Genomic DNA, 21,687 nt, shown 5'->3' with positions numbered 1-21,687 from the left:
CACATGAAAAGCTATGGTTTCTGACAGCCGCATATGCTCTGCTCTGCTCTCCATCCGTCCGCCTCCCCCCTGTAAAGGCCTCTCTCCCTGGCCTACTGTACCGCTTCTGCATCTCAACTGGACCCTTCCAGAAACCACAGTCAAAGGGGAACCTGCCGCAGAGTCAACAAGGCATGTTTAGAGACTTTCTGTTGACCCCGTGTGTGTGCGTGCATGCATGTGTGTGTGCAGTTCCTTTTCCCAACCTCTTCGAAGTACATGTCTTGGCCTAAGGAAGCTATGCCTTGCCACATTCGTTTATAGTAGCTGAGAGAGAGAGAGAGAGAGAGAGAGAGAGAGAGAGAGAGAGAGAGAGAGAGAGAGAGAGAGAGAGAGAGAGAGATGGAGGGAGACAACGCAACTTCCAAAAAACAAGACAATTCTAGATGTTCAAACCATCTCATTTCCTGCAAACGGGTTTAGTCTTCAAAACGGCTGTCAAACTAACGACTCCACACGCACGCACACGCACACGCACACACATACAGACGTGCACACACACACACACCAAACGCATCTACATTCACACACCAATCCGACTGTCTGGGTTGGACGCATCTGCCAAGCGCGGGCACACACACACGCGCGCACATCTCCTCTAAACACACACGCGCACACGCGCACACACGCACACACGCAAACGCACACGCACACGCACACGCACACGCACACACACACACACACACACAAAATGTTCTGGGATGGACACGTCTGCCAAGCTGTCCGGCTTCCCTCTGTATTTACATTTATAACCCCAAAGATCTGTGGGAAGAGCAGGACCGGCGCTCTGGGCTCCAACCTCTAAAGCTACCACTGAACCACAGGGAGGGGGCCCAATTGAGGGGACACACACAAACGCACTGGAAAAAGCATTTGGTTGGGGTCGTGCAAGGAGTATTGGGGTTGTGTGTGTGTGTGTGTGTGTGTGTGTGTGTGTGTGTGTGTGTGTGTGTGTGTGTGTGTGTGTGTGTACTGCACCAGTCTACCTTCGTCAGACCACTGCTAATGGAGCACATCAACAAGGTGGGGCCTTCCTTCAATGAGGGTCCCAAATCCTGGACCTCACATGTTTTGTTTTGTTGTGTTGTTACTGGTAAAAGTAAAAGTTTTTAAACATTTCCCCACTGACAGGTTAGGGTTAGGGATTGTTTTGGTTTGGGCACAGTTTAGCATTCTTTAGCTATTGTTAGGGTCAATATGGATGGAAGTCAATGGGAGGGCCCCACAAAGATATTAAGGTGGGGCTGTGTGTGCGTGCATGGGGGGAGGGGCATAGGAGATGTATGGAGGTGACATAGGAAGGTGTGTGTGCGTGTGTTGTACACACACATGCATGCACGTACGTAAACACACACACACACACACACACACACACACACACACACACACACACACACACACACACACACACACACACACACACACACACCAACTTCCTCCTGCTGTTGCTACCCGTAGTATAAGCGCGCATACATGTAGATGGTTCCAGAGAAGACGGGGGGTATATTTTAGGGGCAAGGGGACATTAGGACATTAGTGGGAAGTGGTAAAACCAGAAACACTACAGGGAACTAAACTAAATTGGAATGACGCCATTTCTAAAAGAGGCACTGGGACTGAATGTCTCTGTGTCTGTTTTTGTTTTTGTATGTGTGTGTGTGTGTGTGTGTGTGTGTGTGTGTGTGTGTGTCTGTGTGTGTGTGTCTGTGTGTGTGTGTGTGTGCGTGCACATGGACCCTGGCTTCCTGACATGTTCCACAGGTCACACGTAATCATTTCAACAAACCAGATTGATCATTTGCGCTCTCTCTTCATCAGTCAATCACGCACACACGAACACACATACCAGCACCCACAAATCTCTCTAAACGAGCAACGCCATTTTGAACGTCTAAAATGTCCCCATGAAAGCAGACGGAGCATCATCAGCAATAAAAACAGAGATTAAAATGGACAGTTGCTGACAGGGAGAGGACAGCCTAAATGAGAACACATATGCTTCCTCTTAACACACACACGCACACAGGCACGCACGCACACACACACACACACACGTACACACGTGTACACACACACACACACGCACGCACGCACGCGCACACACAACCCTAACATGACACCTGTCTGGCAGAACTTGTTTCTGAAAAGAACTCTCCCTCACACACACACGCACGCACGCACGCACGCACGCACGCACCTCTTCCCTGATGTGAGGCCTGCATCTGCTTGTGATGCCCATAGAGAGTTACTATTACTACAGCATGTGTGTGTATCTTGCTGGCTGGCTGCAAATGGTCTTTGTGTTACGTTACGGATCCTAAACCCACATCCAAGTATCATACATCATAGCCTAAAGCAGTATTAAAATGGGAGGCTGGAAAAAAACAACAAAAATATACAGAGAAAACAAATACAATTTCTTTAAAAAAAAAAAAGTTAAGATACTTGTCGATTCGCACTGCGAACCCAGTCACATATGCACATGACTCGCTCTCTGAAACCTTGGGACTCACTTCCTTCCCGTGGCCCACACTGCCCCCCCATGGAGGGAATATGAACTGCAAGGGTGATGGGGGGGACAGTTACGCTCCCAGCTCAGCCGCCTGTGCAAAGTTTGCGAGAGGAAAATAACACAAACAAGGAATAAAAACAGCATTAAACAAAACAAAAAACAAACAAACAAACAAACAGGTTCAGTTCAGATCTAACTTCAGCACCTGAGTGCTGGCCTTGACCCCCAGGGAGAAAGAGAGAGCGAGAGAGTCCAGCCTTTGTTCTTTTTGGAAGTCCTGGCATCCGGTTATCCATCCACAAACTCCCTACAAAACCAAACTACCAGAGGTTCTGTCAGTTAATAGAGTGGATGGAGTCCCCACTCGGGCTGATGCCGATCCAGCAGAGAAATCAGGTCTCCCCTGAAGCCCCTCCGCCCCCCCAAAAAGACGAGGTGTGAGATCGGAGAAGTAGGGGACACACCTCTAACGAACCTCCCTTCTCAACCCACTCCAATCCCTTTCTCCTCATACGTCAATGGTGAGGAGAAGTCAGTGGTGAGCAGAGTTGCAACTGTCCCAAGTTGATGCCAGAGATGCAGGGGAGACCTCCAATCCCCCCCCCCCCCCGTCCTCCATCCCTCCATCCCTCTTCTCCTAACAGATTAGCTGGAGAATAGTCTCTGCTATACTCCCGGTCAGTGGCTCCGCATGTCTGACTTGGTTGATCATGTCCTTGTCTTTATTGTCCACCATTTTCTTTTGAATCGCCTCTGTACGGTGTAGTATCTCCGTGTTTGTTTGGACAGAGAGGTGTGGAGCGAGAGAAAGACTGAAGCAAAGCACGGTGGACCTGCAGCCATCAGGATATGCAACCATCAAGAAGTCAGGAAGTGAGTGGATGTATAGCAACTCATAAATACAATAAAGCGTAGGAGAAAAGATGAGTGACACTATGGGCACCTGGAATGACCTTTCTACTTATGCGACTAGAAAATTACATATCAGATTGTGTGTGTCGTGTATGTGTGTGTGTCGTGTGTGTGTGTGTCGTGTGTGTGTGTGTGTCGTGTGTGTGTGTGTCGTGTGTGTGTGTGTGTGTCTTGTGTGTGTGTGTGTGTGGGGGGGATGTGTTGGCACCAAATCCAGAACTCCTCCAGAGTTGCCACATCATGCGCCATCTGTGCGCAGAGAGGAAATCTGAGGTTTCTATCAATTCTGCAACGTCACTGACACCAAACGCAAGAGTCTGGTGCCTAATTACAGATCAGGCTAAAAATGCACCACGCCGTTTTTTTTCCCTTGCCATGGAAATATGATGCTTTTAATTTGTATGGTATGGTAACTTACCAAACACGGCAAGGTGGCAATTGGAAACGACTGATGAAATTACAGGAAAACCCTTAGGGGTTTTTTGGCGTTTGGCTTTCCCCGATTCCTCTGCCAGAACGGCGTTTTACGTGCCGTAATGGCAATTAAGTCAGGAGTAGGGTGGAAACCCAGGGCAGATGGTTGCTTGCATTGGCCAGGGAGGTACGCAGGGATTATCACTGAGCTTTACACAGGCCTGTCTGCAGACCTGCAGTAGCACTCAGAAGAAAGTGTCACTTTGGAGGTAAAAAAAAACAAAACAGAAACTACTACAGGTGCCCAACTAACCCCTTCTAATGGGTAAATGATAAGCTACAGCGTGGAAACCAAGAAGAGAATCGAACAGAAAAAAGTAAAAAAAAAGTAATAGTCATGATTGTCTCTGAAATATCCCCCTTACATCTGATGGCCTGCAAGTTGTTAGTGTCCATGTCAGAGTCTAGTGTATATGTCAGATTTACCGACCGATTTACAGAACAAAGAAATCCATTGACAGCGATAGTCCACGATGTAAGAGATTGAGTCCCAGAATGCTTCAGTCTATCTCTCTCCTGTCTCCGTCTTTCTCTCTCTCTCTCTCTCTCCCACACACAAATCCACATATGAGGAGTCCCTTGAAGCCATCCTGTGTGGTGGGGAGGCAGAGAAGCTGTGCAGGTGTTGGATGCCCATTTCAGACATACAGGCTTGCTTCATAGGAGAGACATATGGATGATGGAGATGGAGGAGGGGTGTGCTGAAGCTGGTCTAACACTCACAAGACAAGAGAAGGCAAGTAAAGCAAGAGCTAGTACTAGTGCTGGAAGGAATAACTTAATGCCAGAGGGTGGGGGAGGGGGGAGGGAAGTGTTTTTGTGTGCGCCTGGTTGTATTTCTTTTCTTTTTCTCTTCTTGTTGTTGTTGTTTGGAGAGCCAGTGATGTTTCACGAAGGATGCACTTGGAAGTTCCCGCCCAGCATATGAAGGTCCTGTTGGGAGATACAGGAGAGAGAGTCAGAGATTGAAAAAGGGGAGGGAGGGAGAGAGAGAGAGAGAGAGAGAGAGTGAGAGAGAGAGAGAAGGAATTTTGAGCAAGACCAAACCCGATTAGAGCAGTGAAATGCAGAGAAGAAAATAGAAAAATAGGAGAGAAAGAGCAAAACCAGAAAGGGAAGAGAGATGGAGCGAGGGAGGGAGGGAGAGAGAGAGGGGGAGAGCGAGCGAACGATAGTCAGAAAGTTGCTCTGTGGTGGTTTGATGTCGGTACGGATAATTAAACTCACTTTTCCTTAATTACGATCAGAATAGTGGGCCGCGGGCCGTGGGACTCCACAACACTTATTTTCCAGACCTAAAAAAAGAGCGAGCGAGAGAGCGAGGGAAAAGCGAGCGACCAAAGGATCGCGTTTGATGGTTTCTGGCACGAGAGAGCGAGTGGCGAGCCGAGCTGAGCCATGATTCTGTCAGCCCAGACTTACTTACGGCCTCCACAAATAAATAAAAAAACGAGAGACGGCCGGATAACAGCGGGGACTTTTGTGCTGACACAGAACACTGCCGCCGCCGCCGCCTACTCCGCCTTTTTCGGGTGCCGCCATCGTCTGGCGAAGACGGTAGATATGCCAAGGTACTCTATTCATATCTTCATGCTAGATATGCCAAGGTGGGTGTGTGTATATATATACAGTATATACCGTATATATATATACACAGAGTGGTGTATTTATATATATGAACAATGGCACAGCTAAAATATTTGTGAGGCTAGCAAGTAGATACTGTATGTCAGTAAGTAAATAAGCACGTCTGTCAGTAAGTGTTATCTTAAATTCATAAAATAGATTAAAAACCCAACAATGCAGCACCACCACCATCACCATCAATCGGTTATTAGACATTATTTTATTTGAAAAGTGGAGGAGACGTGCTTGCTACCGCTAATTTTAACTAGGTGCTGAATCCCACAAAAAGCATTACTGAAACAAGGAAGCGAAGCACAGCACTTTTCAGATTTTTTTCTTTGTTTATTCGCCCACAAACATATCAAGCAGAACTCCTCTTCAGCGTGTATTGCCATTACATGCTGAAGAGGAGCTCTGCCTGAAACATTCGCGGGCGACTAAACAATGAAGAAAATCTGAAGAGTGTTGTCCTTCAATTCCTTCATATACTGTATTATTATATATGCCTTTATGAGTCCCCATTGAGATACTGTACAGTGGCTACTTCTCAATGCCCAGTGTTCTATCCTTGCTAGGACGTGAAACGCCTATTGATTGGATACTCCGCAGAGCTCACCAAAGGGCATCCAATCACTGGGCGTTTCACGTCCTAGCAAGGCTGGAACACTGGCCATTGAGATGGGCGCAATATCTCATTTTCCAGAGACTCCTGGCCAAAAAGACATCTTGTGCAAAGAAATCCCGCACACTGTCCATTCCACCAACAAACTTTAATACAACGTTTCGGTCATCCAACCTTCTTCAGGTAAAGTTACTGTTAGTACGAAACTAGACCGAAACGTTGTATTAAAGTTTGTTGGTGGAATGGACAGTGTGCAGGATTTCTTTGCACTTGACTGACAAACCTGCTGGGATAACATCCTACGCACCTGCCCAACTACAGAGGTGTGCAAAAGCGTCTTTGTTGAACAAAAAGACATCTTACCAGCTGAGGTCCTAAGCACTGGTGATGGTGGGGTCAGTTGTCATGCTGCCTGGTGCTCCAGGGCCGACTGCGCTCCGGGGTCCGGCCCACTACGGTCCTGCCGCTGCCCAGCCCCGCTGACCTGCCACTGGGGGTGGTGCTGGAGCTGCTGCTGCTGCTGGGGTCTGCGGTCCTGGACGGCCGGTCATAGGAGTCCAGGGTCGTCACCGTGGGCGTCTGTCTTCGCCATGAACTGGCAGGCTGCGGCTCGCTCTCGTCTGCTGATGCCTGGAGAGATGGAGGGAGAGGAGAGGAGAGGAGAGGAGAGAAGAAAGGAGAGGAGAGGAGAGAAGAAAGGAGAGGAGAGGAGAGGAGAGGAGAGGAGAGGAGAGAAGAAAGGAGAGGAGAGGAGAGGAGAGGAGAGGAGAGGAGAGAAGGATATAAAAGTAAATGAAAGAGAAAAGAGAAAAAAACAAAAAAAGTGAGATGACAGGATCCTTGGGTTCACTCACAGTTCAGTGCATGCAGACACCCCTCATATAAAGACAGTCATAAAAAACGAAAATAAAAATAATAATAATAATAATAATTAAAAAAAAATCTACATGAGTGTAACGACCACAGCAGTCTCACTAAGGGGGCTGATGAAAAGCCACTGCCATCCAGGATGAGCGGACTGTATGCGTGGGAGGAAAGTGAACAACCCTTGGCGAGGCGATGGATGCATCACACACACACAGGTGCCAGACACTGGGCTCTGAGTGCCAGCGGGATGGCACTGTGAAAAGAGCTATGAGTGATTGGAGAGAGGCAGAGGCGGCACTGACTGGATCGAGGTGTGTGTGTGTGTGTGTGTGTGTGTGTGTGTGTGTGTGTGTGTGTGTGTGTGTGTGTGTGTGTGTGTGTGTGTGCGCGTGTGTGTGTGTATATGTGTGTGTGGTGTGTGTGTACCTGTATGTGTCTGTGCATGAGTGTGTGTGTGTGTGTGTGTGTGTGTGTGTGTGGTGTGTGTGTGTATGTGTATGGGTGTGTGTGTGGTGTGTGTGTACACGTATGCGTCTGAGAGCATGAGTGTGTGTGTGTGTGTGTGTGTGTGTGTGTGTGTGTGTGTGTGTGTGTGTGTGTGTGTGTGTGTGTGTGTGTGTACCTGTATGTGTCTGTGTGCATGAGTGTGTGTGTGTGTGTGTACCCGTATATGTCTGTGAGCATGTGTGTGAGCGTGTGTGTGTGTGTGTGTGTGTGTGTGTGTGTGTGTGTGTGTGTGCGCGCATACGCATGTGTGTCTGTGTGCGTGATTTTGTGCGTGCGTGTGTGTGAGTGTGTATGTGTACCCGTATGTGTCTGTGTGTATGGGTGTGTGTTTGTGTGTGTGTGGGTGTGTGTTTGTGCGTGTGTGTACCCGTATGTGTCTGTGTACATGAGTGTGTGTGTGCGTGCGCGCATGCGTGCGTGCATGCATGTGTGAGTGTGTAAGGCTGATTTGTGTGTATGTGATGTGTAGGAGGTGATGGGTTTGGTTCCCTGGCGCACCAACGTTAATAGCCCTTAATGGAGATGAGGGGGCATGCAGGTCATGCTGGGTAGGCGGGCAGAAAACAAGCAACACACACACACACACACACACACACACACACACACACACACACACACACACACACACACCACACACCACACACACACACACACACACACCACCATTTCATGTTCCTGCTAACATCACATTTTGAACAAACATCTTTCACATACACCACTACCTTTTATGGACTGTGCCTATTGTATAATACCCAATCACAAGTGTCTTTCAGATCTGAACGATTGTGTAGAACTGAAGGCAGTATGGGAGTTCCCAGGCTATATTGTACAGGTAATACAGTAGATTATGATTAACTTTACGATGACCCTTGTGAAACATTGTCACATGTTGCCTATTGAACTGACTACAGTAAAGTCCCGTGATTGTGAATTACAAATGTACTTTGCATGCTTGCATGAAAGTCAAAAAACATTTTACCAGAGATGGGTTTTTTTTTGATGTTACCAGCATGTGATGTGCATCAATTATTTGTTCAGCGTTAACTAACTTGCTGTTTAGCTTTTTTTGACTGACACTAAGTCAAGCTATGAAAGTCCACAGAGAGACAGGCAGGCAGGCATTCAAGTCTTTTTGCAAGATGTCTGTGTTTGAATATGTATTGCCATCTCTACAGTGGCTCATTCTCAAATGTCCTCTCCCACAATGGCAGTTGTGCTTGTGTTGCCTCTTCTAGAATGTTCTTCTCTCCAGTCTCCACCAATGACAGTCCTGCCTGTGTTGCCTATTCTAGAATGTTCTTCTCTCCACCAATGGCAGTCCTGCCTGTGTTGCCTATTCTAGAATGTTCTTCTCTCCACCAATGACAGTCCTGCCTGTGTTGCCTATTCTAGAATGTTCTTCTCTCTACCAATGGCAGTCCTGCCTGTGTTGCCTATTCTAGAATGTTCTTCTCTCCACCAATGCCAGTCCTGCCTGTCTGTTTGTTCATCAGCATAGCTGGTAGTATTTACAGAAAAATGTCCCGCTCTATTGTTAGGCAACTTCTGAATTGCTCATTTCTATTCTTTGTGTCAGTGAAAAAGAGTAGAGCTTAATGATATATTTTTTTCTCAGAGGGCATACAGCTACAGACCGACAAGTGTGTTCATTTTTAGCAGCTTTCTTCAGCTGTGAGGAGGAAAGGAAGAAAGGGAAAAAAACAGCACACTGTGAAAAAGCGAGAAAAGAAGTGCTTTCTTTTCAAAGCACTTTCAGTGTAACCTGTTATTATGCCCATTATGCTACGTGCTTCACTTTCCATCGGGTAAAACGTCTAAACACACAGCCATCTGTCCAAGAGCACCCCCCCACCCCCACGCAGCACCCAACACTCAACTCCTTCACCTGAGCTGCACCCAACGCTCGTGTTTTCCAGGCTTCATCTGCAACGTCGGCCCCCAGCAACAGCTATCAAAATTAACACCCCCTCCCCTCCCCTCCCCTCTTTTCTTCCTCTCCTCCTCCATCCACCCCTTCATCCTCCTACCGCATGGTGTCAAACAACAGCTTTCAAAATGGCCATCCTCTCTGTCCTCCCTCTTTATCCCTCTCCACCATCCTCCAGCCCGATAACATCAAAATAACCTCTCTCTCTGTCTCTGTCTCTGTCTCTCTCTCTCTCTGTCTCTGTCTCTGTCTCTCTCTCTCATTCCTTTATTAGCAGGGCTGTTGCTAACACAGTGATGCCAATAACAAGACACAACAAAAGTATGCATACTACAGTATTCAGTTACACTGATACAGTATTCTTTATTCTCTCTTTTCGCCCCCACCTCCCTCCATCCAAAACGTCTGTCTCCCTGCTCCACAGTATCAAAATGACCACCTTCCCTTTCTCTGTCCCCCTCTCTTTCCATACCCCGCTCCTCTCTCTATCCGTCTATCCCCTTTTTCTCGCCCTCTCTCACTTCTCCCTCACCCATGGGCATAATTTGAGGTGTGGACGGTGGGGACATGTCCATACCACTTTTGAGATGAACCTAGCTTGTCCCCACCACTTTAACACAAATATAATGCAAAAATACTTATCACGCCAATTTGCCATATTATTGTCCCCACCACTTTCCAAGTCAAACCTACACCTTTGCCCTCACCTACTGTCCCACAGTATCAAAATGACCCCCACCCCTCTTTGTCTGTCTGTCTGTCTGTCTGTCTGTCTGTCTGTCTGTCTGTCTGTCTGTCTGTCTGTCTGTCTGTCTGTCTGTCTGTCTGTCTGTCTGTCTGTCTGTCTGTCTGTCTGTCTGTCTACCCCCACAGTATTTTTAATGCGACAGCCAGTGCCCATGCTAACCACGTTTTCATTTCCCCAGTTCTGGGACGCTGCTGCATGCATCTGTTCTTTTTCGCCACGCTTGTACATTTCAGGTGGGCTATAAATACAATTCCCCATTACAGACTACAGGCTTCACACTGCACTGTGCCAGGAGTCCATTCCAACAATACAGTCCCCAACCCCCTATACCCGCTCTCCCCCCCCACCCCTATTACACCCAAGGCAATACACTTCAAGGGGAAACTAATTCACCTTTTGTTGCGTCCAATATACAGTACGCTTTTTTCCCCCTGAAAACTTTTATCCAAGGGGAAAAAAAGGCAAGACTTTAATAGATTCAGCACACGTTTACGGAACGCATTAGGGTAATTACCCCTGCCAGCCACCATACCTAAAGTTTGCTTTCCTCCCTTCTCCTTCCCTTCCCTTCCCTCCCTTCACTTCACTTCTCTCTCCTCCCTTCCTTCCTCTCCCTCTATTCTTTTCTCTTTTTTCTTCAAAAACTTTGCTTCCCTTAGCAGCCACCGAGCTGCACACACACGCCGACGGTGAGTTCCAAAGAAAACTCCCGTTTGGCCTTGCTGTGTATCGTCTCTTCCAGCCTGACCTGCTCTCAACTCAAACCGTATCACTCTGACCCCACAACTGAAGAGCACACACACAGACACAGACACACACAAACAGACACCCACGCACAGATTCATACACACAGACACGCACACGCACACGCACACACACACACACACACAGACGCACGCACGCATGCACACACACACACACACACAACTCAAAGGAGAAATAGATACTTCCATACTTACACACGTGTGCACACATGCACACATTTCGTAAGTTGAAGCTCATCTTCTCTCCTCATGTGTGATGGGAAAACAGAGAATCTCTCTCTCTCTCTCTCTCTCTCTCTGGTGGTAGAAGCCAGGCGCTTGTCTTTGGCTTGCTTGACTCGTGCCTTACAGAGGATAACGTATGCTCACAACTGATTACCGGAGACAGAGAGATGACAGCTTAAGTACAAATCAGTGCTGACGTCTGCGCCTGTGGTCCGGTGGGAGTTCAATTATCTTTTATATCGCACAGTAAAAAACAGAGCAACCAAAAACATGCTAGCTCTGAATAGCAACGAGAAGTCCAACCATGTCACGTCTATTCAGTATCTTACAGTAAAAGGATGAAATTTGCGGCAGGTGGTTTTGATTGGCATTTAATACCACTTGTTGTTGTGACTCTGCTGACCGAGTACATGCGGATGTACACCAAAACACACAGTACGTGTCTCCACTCCTGTCTACACTACGGTTTTATATGTTTTGGCCCGTAGACCGAAACCCTTGCATTTTCATGGCAGAAGAACACATTTTATGTATCTATTCCAAAGATCATCCTATGGATTTCTTGCAGATGCTTCGACGACCTCACGTAGACTTGACTACCCTCTGAAACTAAGGTCAGAGTAATGGAGGGCTTGTTTATGGTGATCAGTAAATCAAAACATAAAATGGATTTTAAGTGTCAAAAAAACAGCCTTTAATGTCTTGCTCATCTTAACCAAATGCAAGCAGGCAATGGAGTGATGTTCTACGTGAAAGTACTACGTATACGAAAAAGTACAACTATGTAAACTAAACTATTGATGAATAGCAGGCAGGGTCAACGACAGGGCCATATTCATACCGCATGTGCTTCATATTCATATATTCAATGAATTGTCAACAGATAGAAAACATTATGGTGATTGGTGTGGCAATAATGTACAACACATAATGGAGAGCCAGTGACAGGGCTCATATACGTAAATATACTGTGTTTCACACAGACATTGGAGCACATGTTGACATAATCCTCCCCTTCAGTCCAGTGGGGGACCATGGAGATGCTCCACATTCTCCAGCTTGCACTCGATCTCTCACTCTCCCACTCTGCCCGTCTCTCTCTTGCTCTCGCTCTCTCTGTCTCGCTCTCTCGCTCTGTCTCGCTCTCTCCATCAGATTTCTGCTTCTTGCTCTATCTCTCTCTAGCCTGGGTCTGTCGATCTGGCTCTTTTTCAGTCTCTGTATCTTTCTTTTCTCACTCTCGTTCTGTCTCTGACTCTTTCTGTTAATCTGTCTCACAATCTTCATCCGTCCGTCTCTCTCTTTCTCTCTGTCTCTCTCTCTCTCTCATGTTATTTTAGGTCACCCTCTGCAGCCAGACAGTAAAGGACTAAAGCAGGGGCTTACACCTCACTACTCCCCGCTCCAGTACTGTCATCTCACGGCAAGCCCGCCATCTATAACCCGCATGGCAACGGCACACACAACACAACAGGTCATAACTTCTCAACCAGGTCATATATATTTACACAATATGGTCCGCACATGTTACTACCCTTGAGATACGAAAGGCGGAGGAGAGCAAGGCAAGGGGGAAAAGGGGTTGAACTGTGGCGGCCGAGGCTAGGGGAGGATAAAGAAATAGGGTAAAGAGGGTGTGTGTGTGTGTGTGTGTGTGTGTGTGTGTGTGTGTGTGTGTGTGTGTGTGTGTGTGTGTGTGTGTGTGTGTGTGTGTGTGTGTGATGTGTAGTGCTGTATTTCTGGCCCCACTTTCTGTGTCCCCACTAGGCAGGGTGAAACACAGGTCCAAAGGAAGGAAGGCAGCCCGTCGAAACACTACTGCTGTTAACAAGGGCATGTATGGTTCTTGTTATGGTCCAAAAAAAAACCCCTACTGTCTTGCATAGCAACCATGTCAACAGTGTGTGTGTGTGTGTGTGTGTGTGTGTGTGTGTGTGTGTGTGTGTGTGTGTGTGTGTGTGTGTGTGTGTGTGTGTGTGTGTGTGTGTGTGTGTGTGTACAACAACCATTGCGGGGGCTAGATGTCCCCACTTAAAAATAAAATCCTCTTAATGGTTCTTAATGGCCACATTTTGAGCCCCATAAATCTAGCAGTGTTTTTCTTGGTAGTGTTCTTGTTAATGGTTTAAGTAGAAGTGTAAAACATTTCCGCACTGGCAGGTTAATGTTAGGGATTGTTTTAGTGTGGGCACAGTTTAGCATTCTTTAGGTATTGTTAGGATTATTATGAATGGAAGTCAGTGGGAAGGCACTAACTAACTAACTATGTGTAGGTATGTGTGTGCGTGTGTGTGCATGTGTGTCTGTGTGCATGTCTTGAGTGTGTCTGTGCTTCAGCACCTTGTATCCGTGCATTGGCATTCTGTATATTCGTATATGAGAGTGTGAAAGAGAGTGTGAACGATTGTGTATAGCAGAACAGCTCCTCCTCCTCCTCCTCCTCCACCTCTTCTCCTCCTCTGCTTCTTTCCCTTCCTCCTCCTCCTCTTTTCTTTTCCTTCTTCTTCTTCCTCCTCTTCCTCTCCTCCTTCTCCCTCCTCCTACTCTTCCTTTCCATTCCTCCTTCTCCTTCTCCTCCTTTCTGTCCTTTCTTTTCTTTGTTCTTTTCCCTCTTCCTCCCCCCCCTCCTCTCCTGCTTCTCATATTCTTCTCTCTTTCTTCTTCCTCCTCCTCCTTCCCCTCCATCTCCTCCTCTTTTTTTCTTTCTTCTTCTCTCTCTTCCTCCTTCTCCTCCTCCTCTTCTTTTCTTTTCCTTGTTCTGCCCTCTCTTCTTTCTGCTGCCTTCACACTTTCTATCCCTGCTCTCGTCTTAGTGCCTCTTCAGCACAAGCTCAGCGATACACGCCGAGCAGCCAGGAAATAAACACCACCACAGTGTTTATGATCAAACCCCTTCTGCTGCTTGTGTGTGTGTGTGTGCGCGTGTGCGTGCGTCCGCGCGTGCGTTAATGCGCATGTGCACGTACGCTTGCGTGCGTGCGTGTGTGTGTGTGTGTGTACATGCTCTTCGCGCCCGCGCGCGTGTGCGCACATACTGTACATGTGTGTGTGTGTGTCTGTGTATGCGTGCGTGCATGCACGTGCGTGCCAGTGTGCATGCGTGTGTGTGTGTGTGTGCGTGTGCGCGTACATGCGCACCCGCGCGTGTGCGTACATCCGCATGTGCACGTACGCGCGTGTGTGTGCGTACATGCGCGTGTGTGCGTACATGCGCATGTGCACGTACATATGTGTGTGTGTGTCTGTGCATGTGTGCGTACGCGCCAGTGTGCATTCATGTGTGTGTGTGCATGGATACCAAGTGAACAATGAATGATTGAACCCCCAACAACACAGCGCACTTTATCAACCCACAGCTGCTATGGTGATCTTAATACTTCTTCTACTGTACCTGTCAGTGTGTGAGTCAGTGTGTGTGAGAGTATGTGTGTGTGTATGTGTGCGCACGCGTGTGTGTGATGGGAGTCAGGCAGGAGATAGATGGAGCTAACCTTTTGGGAGAAGGTACACTAGAATTTACTGAAGCAGCACTCCTGAACACTCCTCCTAACATAAATAAGAGGGGATTCCGCTTAGTGTCAGGCCAGAGACAAGTCATACTGTAAGCGGGGGGGAGCCAGGAGAGGGTCATGTAGTTACTGAACAGGATGAGGAGGGGGCTTCACAGTTGCTGAGAAGAAGGAAGGGTTTACAGTACAAGGGGTTCATAATAGTTGCAAAGGAATGTGTGTGGGGGGGGCAGTCCTACATAGTTACTGAGCGTGTGTGTGTGTGTGTGTGGGGGGGGGGTGATTAATGTGGAATATTGTATTATGCTTGTGACTGCATGTTATGAGTTACATCCCTACTGCATGTCATTTATAATTGGCCAATCAACCTCATTCTGATAATTTTTGCCTGTTTTGCTTTTATTCTTGTCCGGACAGAGGAGTAGAGACAGGAAATGAGTGGGGAGAGAGAGAAGGGGAAGGCTCGGCAAATGACCCGTGCTGGAATCGAACCCGGGTCGCCGGCGTAGCGCCCTATCGTTAGGCCACGGCAGGGCCAAGACAAGGAAGTCATTCTGATTCTGATGAGACCATGCTTTTGGAGAGAAGACAGGAGACGATGTGTTTAGGGCAGAGCTTAGCATGACGCTGACAAAGGTCAAATCAGTTCCTATTTATCTCTATTCAATCACCTATGATTACAGTATTATTCTAGCACAATGATCTATAGGATCCAATCTACTGCAGACCCCCCCCCCCAAGGTAAAACACAAGTCAAAGGTCCTTTGTCGATCATAATTGATCCTCTCCTTACAGTAAACTGTAGAGCTGGGCAATATGACGATATATATCGTTATCGTGATAGAAAAATGTATATCGTGCCCTTTCTCCTCTATCGTTTATATCATGATAAACTAATTTTATCATTTTTATACAATATGATACTATTTAATTACATTTAATGTTGCCACTATACATGCTCTAAGTTCATGTAACAGTAAAAATTACAATAAAAAAGATTCATTTTAAAGAAATGTGGTTTAGCGACGGGACAAAATAGAGAAAATAAAGAGAATCAACCAGTGCTCTCCCCCATCCTCCTCCATGACTGAGGTACCCTGAGCATGGTACCGTCCCACCGCACTGCTCCCCATGGGGCGCCACTGAGGGCTGCCCCCTTGCACGGGTGAGGCATAAATGGAATGTGCAGTGTTCACTTGTGTGCTGTGGAATGCTGTGTCACAATGACAATGGGAGTTGGAGTTTCCCAATGGGCTTTCACTTTCACTTTCTTTCAGAGTAACTGAAAGCATACGTAATTCTAGTATATCGTGATATATATCGTTATCGTGATATAAAGTAATCCATATCGTGATATAGGTGTTTTTCCATATCGCCCAGCCCTAGTAAACTGTACTTTGAATCTTACTTTGAATCTTACTTTGAATCTGTACGTTGAATCTTATGTGGCAGGGGCGCTGGCAGAAATGTTGGGCCCCATGAAAGATTCAAATTTTGGGCCCCCTTAAGGGCCCCTCTCAGTGCTTGGGCCCCCTTAAGGGCTCCTATCAGTGCTTGGGCCCTTAGAATCTGTACCACTTTCCCCCCCCCCTAGTGGCCCCCATGAGATGTGGGACTTATCCTATTTCCAAGTAACAAAAAGTGCACTGGAATGCCTGTCCAAATGGGACCTTCTAGTCTCAAACTCACGGGAGCTCGAAAAAACTCCCACATCGAACATTCACGAGCAAACACCAGAGCACTGAAAAAAGTGAACTGGGCCCTGTCGTGGCCTAACAGTAGGGCACCCGTCTACTACGTGGCCGACCCGGGCCAACCCGTCCCACTATCTCTCTCCCAAACGTTTCCTGTCGGTCTCTCAAAATGTCCCGTCCTAATAAAGTCTAAAAGACCAAAAAAATATGTAAAAAAACAGAAGAAAGTGAACTGTGAGTGGAACCAAAGGATCGTCTAGAAGAGTAAGATAATCCAGGCTTCTATTTTTCCTGGATCCATGTGAACGCTGACATCAGAGATTCTTTAAGTATATAGAGATATGCCAACATAATAGGTTTCTATGGGCACCTAACATGACCAGGTTCCAGTCTGCCTAAAGGGGCGTGTCATAATGCTCCTAGCATTGAATAGAACAGTCCTCAGGTCTGCCTAGGTCTGCCTAAAGGGGGATTTCCCCCCCAATAATAGAACCCGGAAACAATGGGCCAATGGAACCTCTCTCTCTCTCTACTCTCTCTGCCGACATCGTCAGGTGAACGCCCCTTAAGAAGACCTTCGGTGAGGAGACCTTTGGAGTCTTATGCTTGAGAATAAATTGAGTTCTTTTAGTGCTGTAGATGGCGGTAGCGTACATCTTGTACTTAGCCGCCACCAAACACCACAGAAAGAGAAGGAGGGAGGGACAACGGCCCCTCAGGAGACCGAACTTGAGCACACTCCTGTAGGGACTATTACACCAAAGCTTAATTCATTTCCCCTTCTTTTACGAATGTCCACCATTTTGTAAAATACAGACACCATTTTGTTTCCTACTGTACCTGATCAGATTGCATACGTGGCTCAGCCCCGCCCCGTATGTATAAAACCCCTGGTCAAGGTATGCATAGCCAGCTTTTCGCCTCTTCCCCTAGGCCCGACGCCCTAGGAGAGACCGCCAGACTTCCCCATCGAGATGTGAGAAGTGCCGGGACACGTCTCCTTGGAGAGACGTCTATTTTAGAAATTATTGAAACTGTAAGTTATCTTGGCCAGGTTAACACTACAGTCGATATATTTTCTTCCTTCAACCGGTTTTCGTTTGTATTGCATTTGACTTTTGCGGACACTGCTAGGAGAGCAGTGAGTCAGGACACACGAGGAACTCACGCGCTATAGGATAACTTTTGTACGGACAATTGTTAATCTTTTACTAGTACTGAAATCAAAGGAACCTCCCTGGAGTCGAAAAAGATTCGGTTGAGGCTTGATTGTCTGTTCCCCAAGAGAGTGGACAGCCGGTATAGTTATTACGCGTGGAACGGACCTACGTGCACCCGCCCTTCTCACTGGACCTTCGCAGGACGGCACCGCAAAGACAATCGGACTACACAACGAAATACCACTTTCCTTTTCCCCGTTCAACGAAGCAAGACTTTTTGGACATATCACAGCCTCGCGCCGGAACCGCGTGGTATCGCTCGGACCCCAGACAGTAGCCTACCCGAGCAGCTTGGAGAACAAAGGAAACTCGCGCGCACAGCGACGCGCACACCCACTTCGCCCGAGAGATCAAAGGATTTCTTTCTCTTCCTACCAAGGATAACGCAGTAAGCACCATGGGCAAAGATACACAGTTAGAGCTGTTACATAGCTTTGAAGAGTTGTGTTTAAATATCCACACTTGTAGAGTGTGATATATTTTATTTTGGGTTATTTTGTTCTATCTGTTCTTTCTTTCCTTTCTCTCTTTCTCCCCTCTCATCACCACAGATAGCCACACGCTATTCTTAGTTTACATTAGTTGCAATATTGCCATAGGCCATACTTGCACCCACATGTAAATTATCCACTCACAGAGATACACGTACCCGTGTTTTAACCCATAGAGTTATCGAATCGAGGACGTAAGCTATTGTCGGAAAAGCGCGCCAAGCGCTCCCTTTTCCCTCCCCCCACACATACTGTAAAGCCTTTAGACAAAGGACAGTATTCTCTGATTAGCTTGAATTCTATCTTGAAGATAAGTTCCCGCTTCATCAGCCGAAAGCTTAACGCCCCTCCTCGTATCTCATATTTCGGTCCTGCGCGCAGCGCTGCGCAGGATCATTTGAGCCATAGTTCTTAGAACATACATCTCTCACTCTCTCTCTCTTCCCACCGCTCGGCACACGCGGTAACAGAAGTGCGCGGCGCCCATCGAGCGCGCGCCTCCCCCTTTTCTCTCTCTCTCGCATAGCGTACACACACACACACACACACACACACATGCATAGCGCATCCCCTCATACCCCGTGTATATATTGTATATTTTACCTAAGTTCTTATGCCCTGCAAGTCACATTGGCTGTATCAGTGTTATGACCGGATGATGCTTTTACAATAAATGTACATTGTGGTGAACCGTGTTTGTCTTATTTGAACAATTTCTACGAAGTCAACCAGAAAAGAATTCACACAAAACCTTCAGATTATTAGTCAATAATGGTCATGATTTTATGAGACGGTCATGAACCGTGTTTTATGCAATCATTAATTAGACAATTGACGATTCCATAAGTACACACCTACACATTATTGATACCCAACGTGAAGAGTTTAACACACTCTTCATGCATCCGTTCTTATACTCTTTTTCCTCACATATAGTAATAACACATTACATATTTGGAACTGTATAAGAATTGTATACTTATTAATGTAATTATAATTACATTACTGTACTTCCCTTACATTTAACGTCGTACCCATTAATTGTGGTTGACCCTACATATTTTGGTGCCCGTGTGTGAGGAAGAATAGTCCCCGTATCCAATAAATGTAGTTTTACCTACATATTTTGGTGCCCTTGCGTGAGGAAGAATATTCCTCACGTCCAATACATGTGGGATTACCCCTACACTCCTTTGCATTGGGTGGGCGGAGGTTGGTGTACTGTATCCTTCTCTACTAGACAATTTTTTGGCAGGACCTTTTGGTAGCAAACTTGGGGGGAGGTGGGACAATTCAAGTGGCATACATCCCACATCCCACTTCATTTGATGGAAGTCTGAAGCGTGGCATTAGCCCCAGTTATGAAGGAGAGGCAATGCCGAAGAGTCTCCCCTGATCAAAGAGCAGCCAAATTCCTCCAAGTATCGCGTTAAGTACGCGGACATAAACACTCTCTCACGGGGGAAGGACCCACGCCATTAATTATCTGGGCGGACTTCAAAGCAAAACCGCAGCAGAAGAGTCAAGAAGAGCCAGGTATTAGGCTGTCATAGCATATTAAAGCTGCCCTACTGCACTGTTTCAAAGACACTACCAAACAGGAAGACACAGAAGCCTTTTTTATTTTACTTTGTCAGGGAGGACCTATCTGAAAACACACACACACACACACGTACAGTACGCATGCACACACACACACACACACACACACACACGTACCACTACCCACACACACTTACACACACTTACACACACATACACACACATACACACACATACACACACACACACACACACACACACACACACACACACACACACGCACACGCACACGCACACACACACACACACACACGTTGACACACACACGTTGATACACACACGTAGACACACACATAGACACACACACGTAGACACACACACGTACGTAGACACACACACGTACGTAGACACACACACGTAGACACACAAACGTACGCACACGTATGCACACGTATGCACACACACGTACGCACACACACGTACGCTCACACACGTACGCACACACGTACGCTCACACACGTACGCTCACACACGTACGCACACACGTACGCACACACGTACGCACACACGTACGCACACACGTACGCACACACGTACGCACACACACACACACACACACGTACACATACGCACACACACGCACGCACACACACGCACCCTGTCCCGTATTAAACATCTGCTGGCTCTCATCATATGATGTGGATTAATCTGGGGCCGATGGGTGAGATAAAGCCTCCCTCAAACTAAATGTGACAAGGAGGTGTGGCTGCTCACTTCTTTATTTCCCCTTCCGTTCTTCTTTGACCTGTGTGTGTGTGTGTGTGTGTGTGTGTGTGTGTGTGTGTGTGTGTGTGTGTGTGTGTGTGTGTGTGTGTGTGTGTGTGTGTGTGTGTGTGTGTGTGTACACGCGCACGCTTGCCTACCTATCTGCTTGCATAGCCTAACTTGCATAGCCTAACTGTCATTCAAAGAGCTAAACAAACCTACAAAGCAACTTAGTTAACTGCTGAACAAATACAAGTGCAATGGATAGACATTGCATGCTGCTAACACCCAAACAGCCCCCATTTCTGGTCAAATGTTTTTGAACAGTAAAAATTGTTGTGCATGATTGCAAATACATTTTGTAATGGTAAACTATGTGAATGACAAAAGACCAACAAAGGTCGGCGTCTGAGCCTGCACTTAACACCCGTGTATTGCTTGGTGCGTGCACTCCCAAAAAGTAGTAATCACTCAAGATAATAGGAAAAAAGGAGGCGCACACAAGGCTTGTGTGACAAAGTGTATTAAACCCGAAATTTAACAAAAGAAGTCTGAGGTTTAACTGGAGAAACAGACGTTTCGGAGCTAGTCCATTATCAGGACATTGGAGACATTGAGAATGGACTAGCTCCGAAACGTCTCCTTTTTTCTATTATCTTGAGTAATGGTAAACTAACAAGACAGCTATTTGAAAAGCAGTCCCTTAATTGTTGTAGGTTTGTGTGCGCGTGCGTGTGCATGCGCGCAAGACTATAGCCAGAGCAGTTACGTGTACCGGCTGTGAAAGAGTGGAAGAGGCTTAGTGCTTTGGGAATGCGCGCACGAACACACACACACACACACACACACACACACACACACACACACACACACACACACACACACACACACACACACACACACACACACACACACACACACACACACACACACACACACACACACACACAGAGACACACACACACACACACAGAGACACACACAGACACACAATAGCGATCTTGGCTCTGCATGGAAAAGGGCTTCAGCCCTGGCAGCTCCACATTTAGATTCCCCTCAGCGTGGAGGGAAGGGAAAAAAGATGAGGAAAGGAAGAACAAAAACAAAAAAAAGAAACCTAAAAAAAGAAATCTCCAAAACTCCCCCCCTAAGGTTTAGGCACCTTAACCCCCCGCCCCTGCCCCCCTAAACAGTAAACACACGCGTGCGCACACACGCACACACACACACCCTTCCAAGTCAA

General features: G+C 47.0%; 1 protein-coding gene across 2 annotated transcripts in view; it reads right to left on the bottom strand.

Moving 5' to 3' along the window:
• Positions 1-3,641: 3,641 nt before the first annotated feature.
• The window catches only part of luzp1 (leucine zipper protein 1), a 106,731-nt gene continuing 88,685 nt past the window's right edge, over positions 3,642-21,687 (bottom strand). For both annotated transcript variants that reach the window (XM_063183632.1, XM_063183631.1), the window contains exons 6-7: positions 6,549-6,815; positions 3,642-4,870 (exon numbers count right to left, since the gene is read on the bottom strand). In XM_063183632.1, coding sequence (XP_063039702.1) covers positions 6,582-6,815 — 234 coding nt within the window. In that variant the 3' untranslated portion in view covers positions 3,642-4,870; positions 6,549-6,581. The remainder of the gene's footprint in view (positions 4,871-6,548; positions 6,816-21,687) is intronic.

This window comes from Engraulis encrasicolus, chromosome 19 (genome assembly GCF_034702125.1).
Source record: "Engraulis encrasicolus isolate BLACKSEA-1 chromosome 19, IST_EnEncr_1.0, whole genome shotgun sequence".
NCBI lineage: Eukaryota > Metazoa > Chordata > Actinopteri > Clupeiformes > Engraulidae > Engraulis > Engraulis encrasicolus.
The sequence above is the reverse complement of the archived record's forward strand: the minus strand, read 5'-3'. Positions and strand labels throughout refer to the sequence as shown.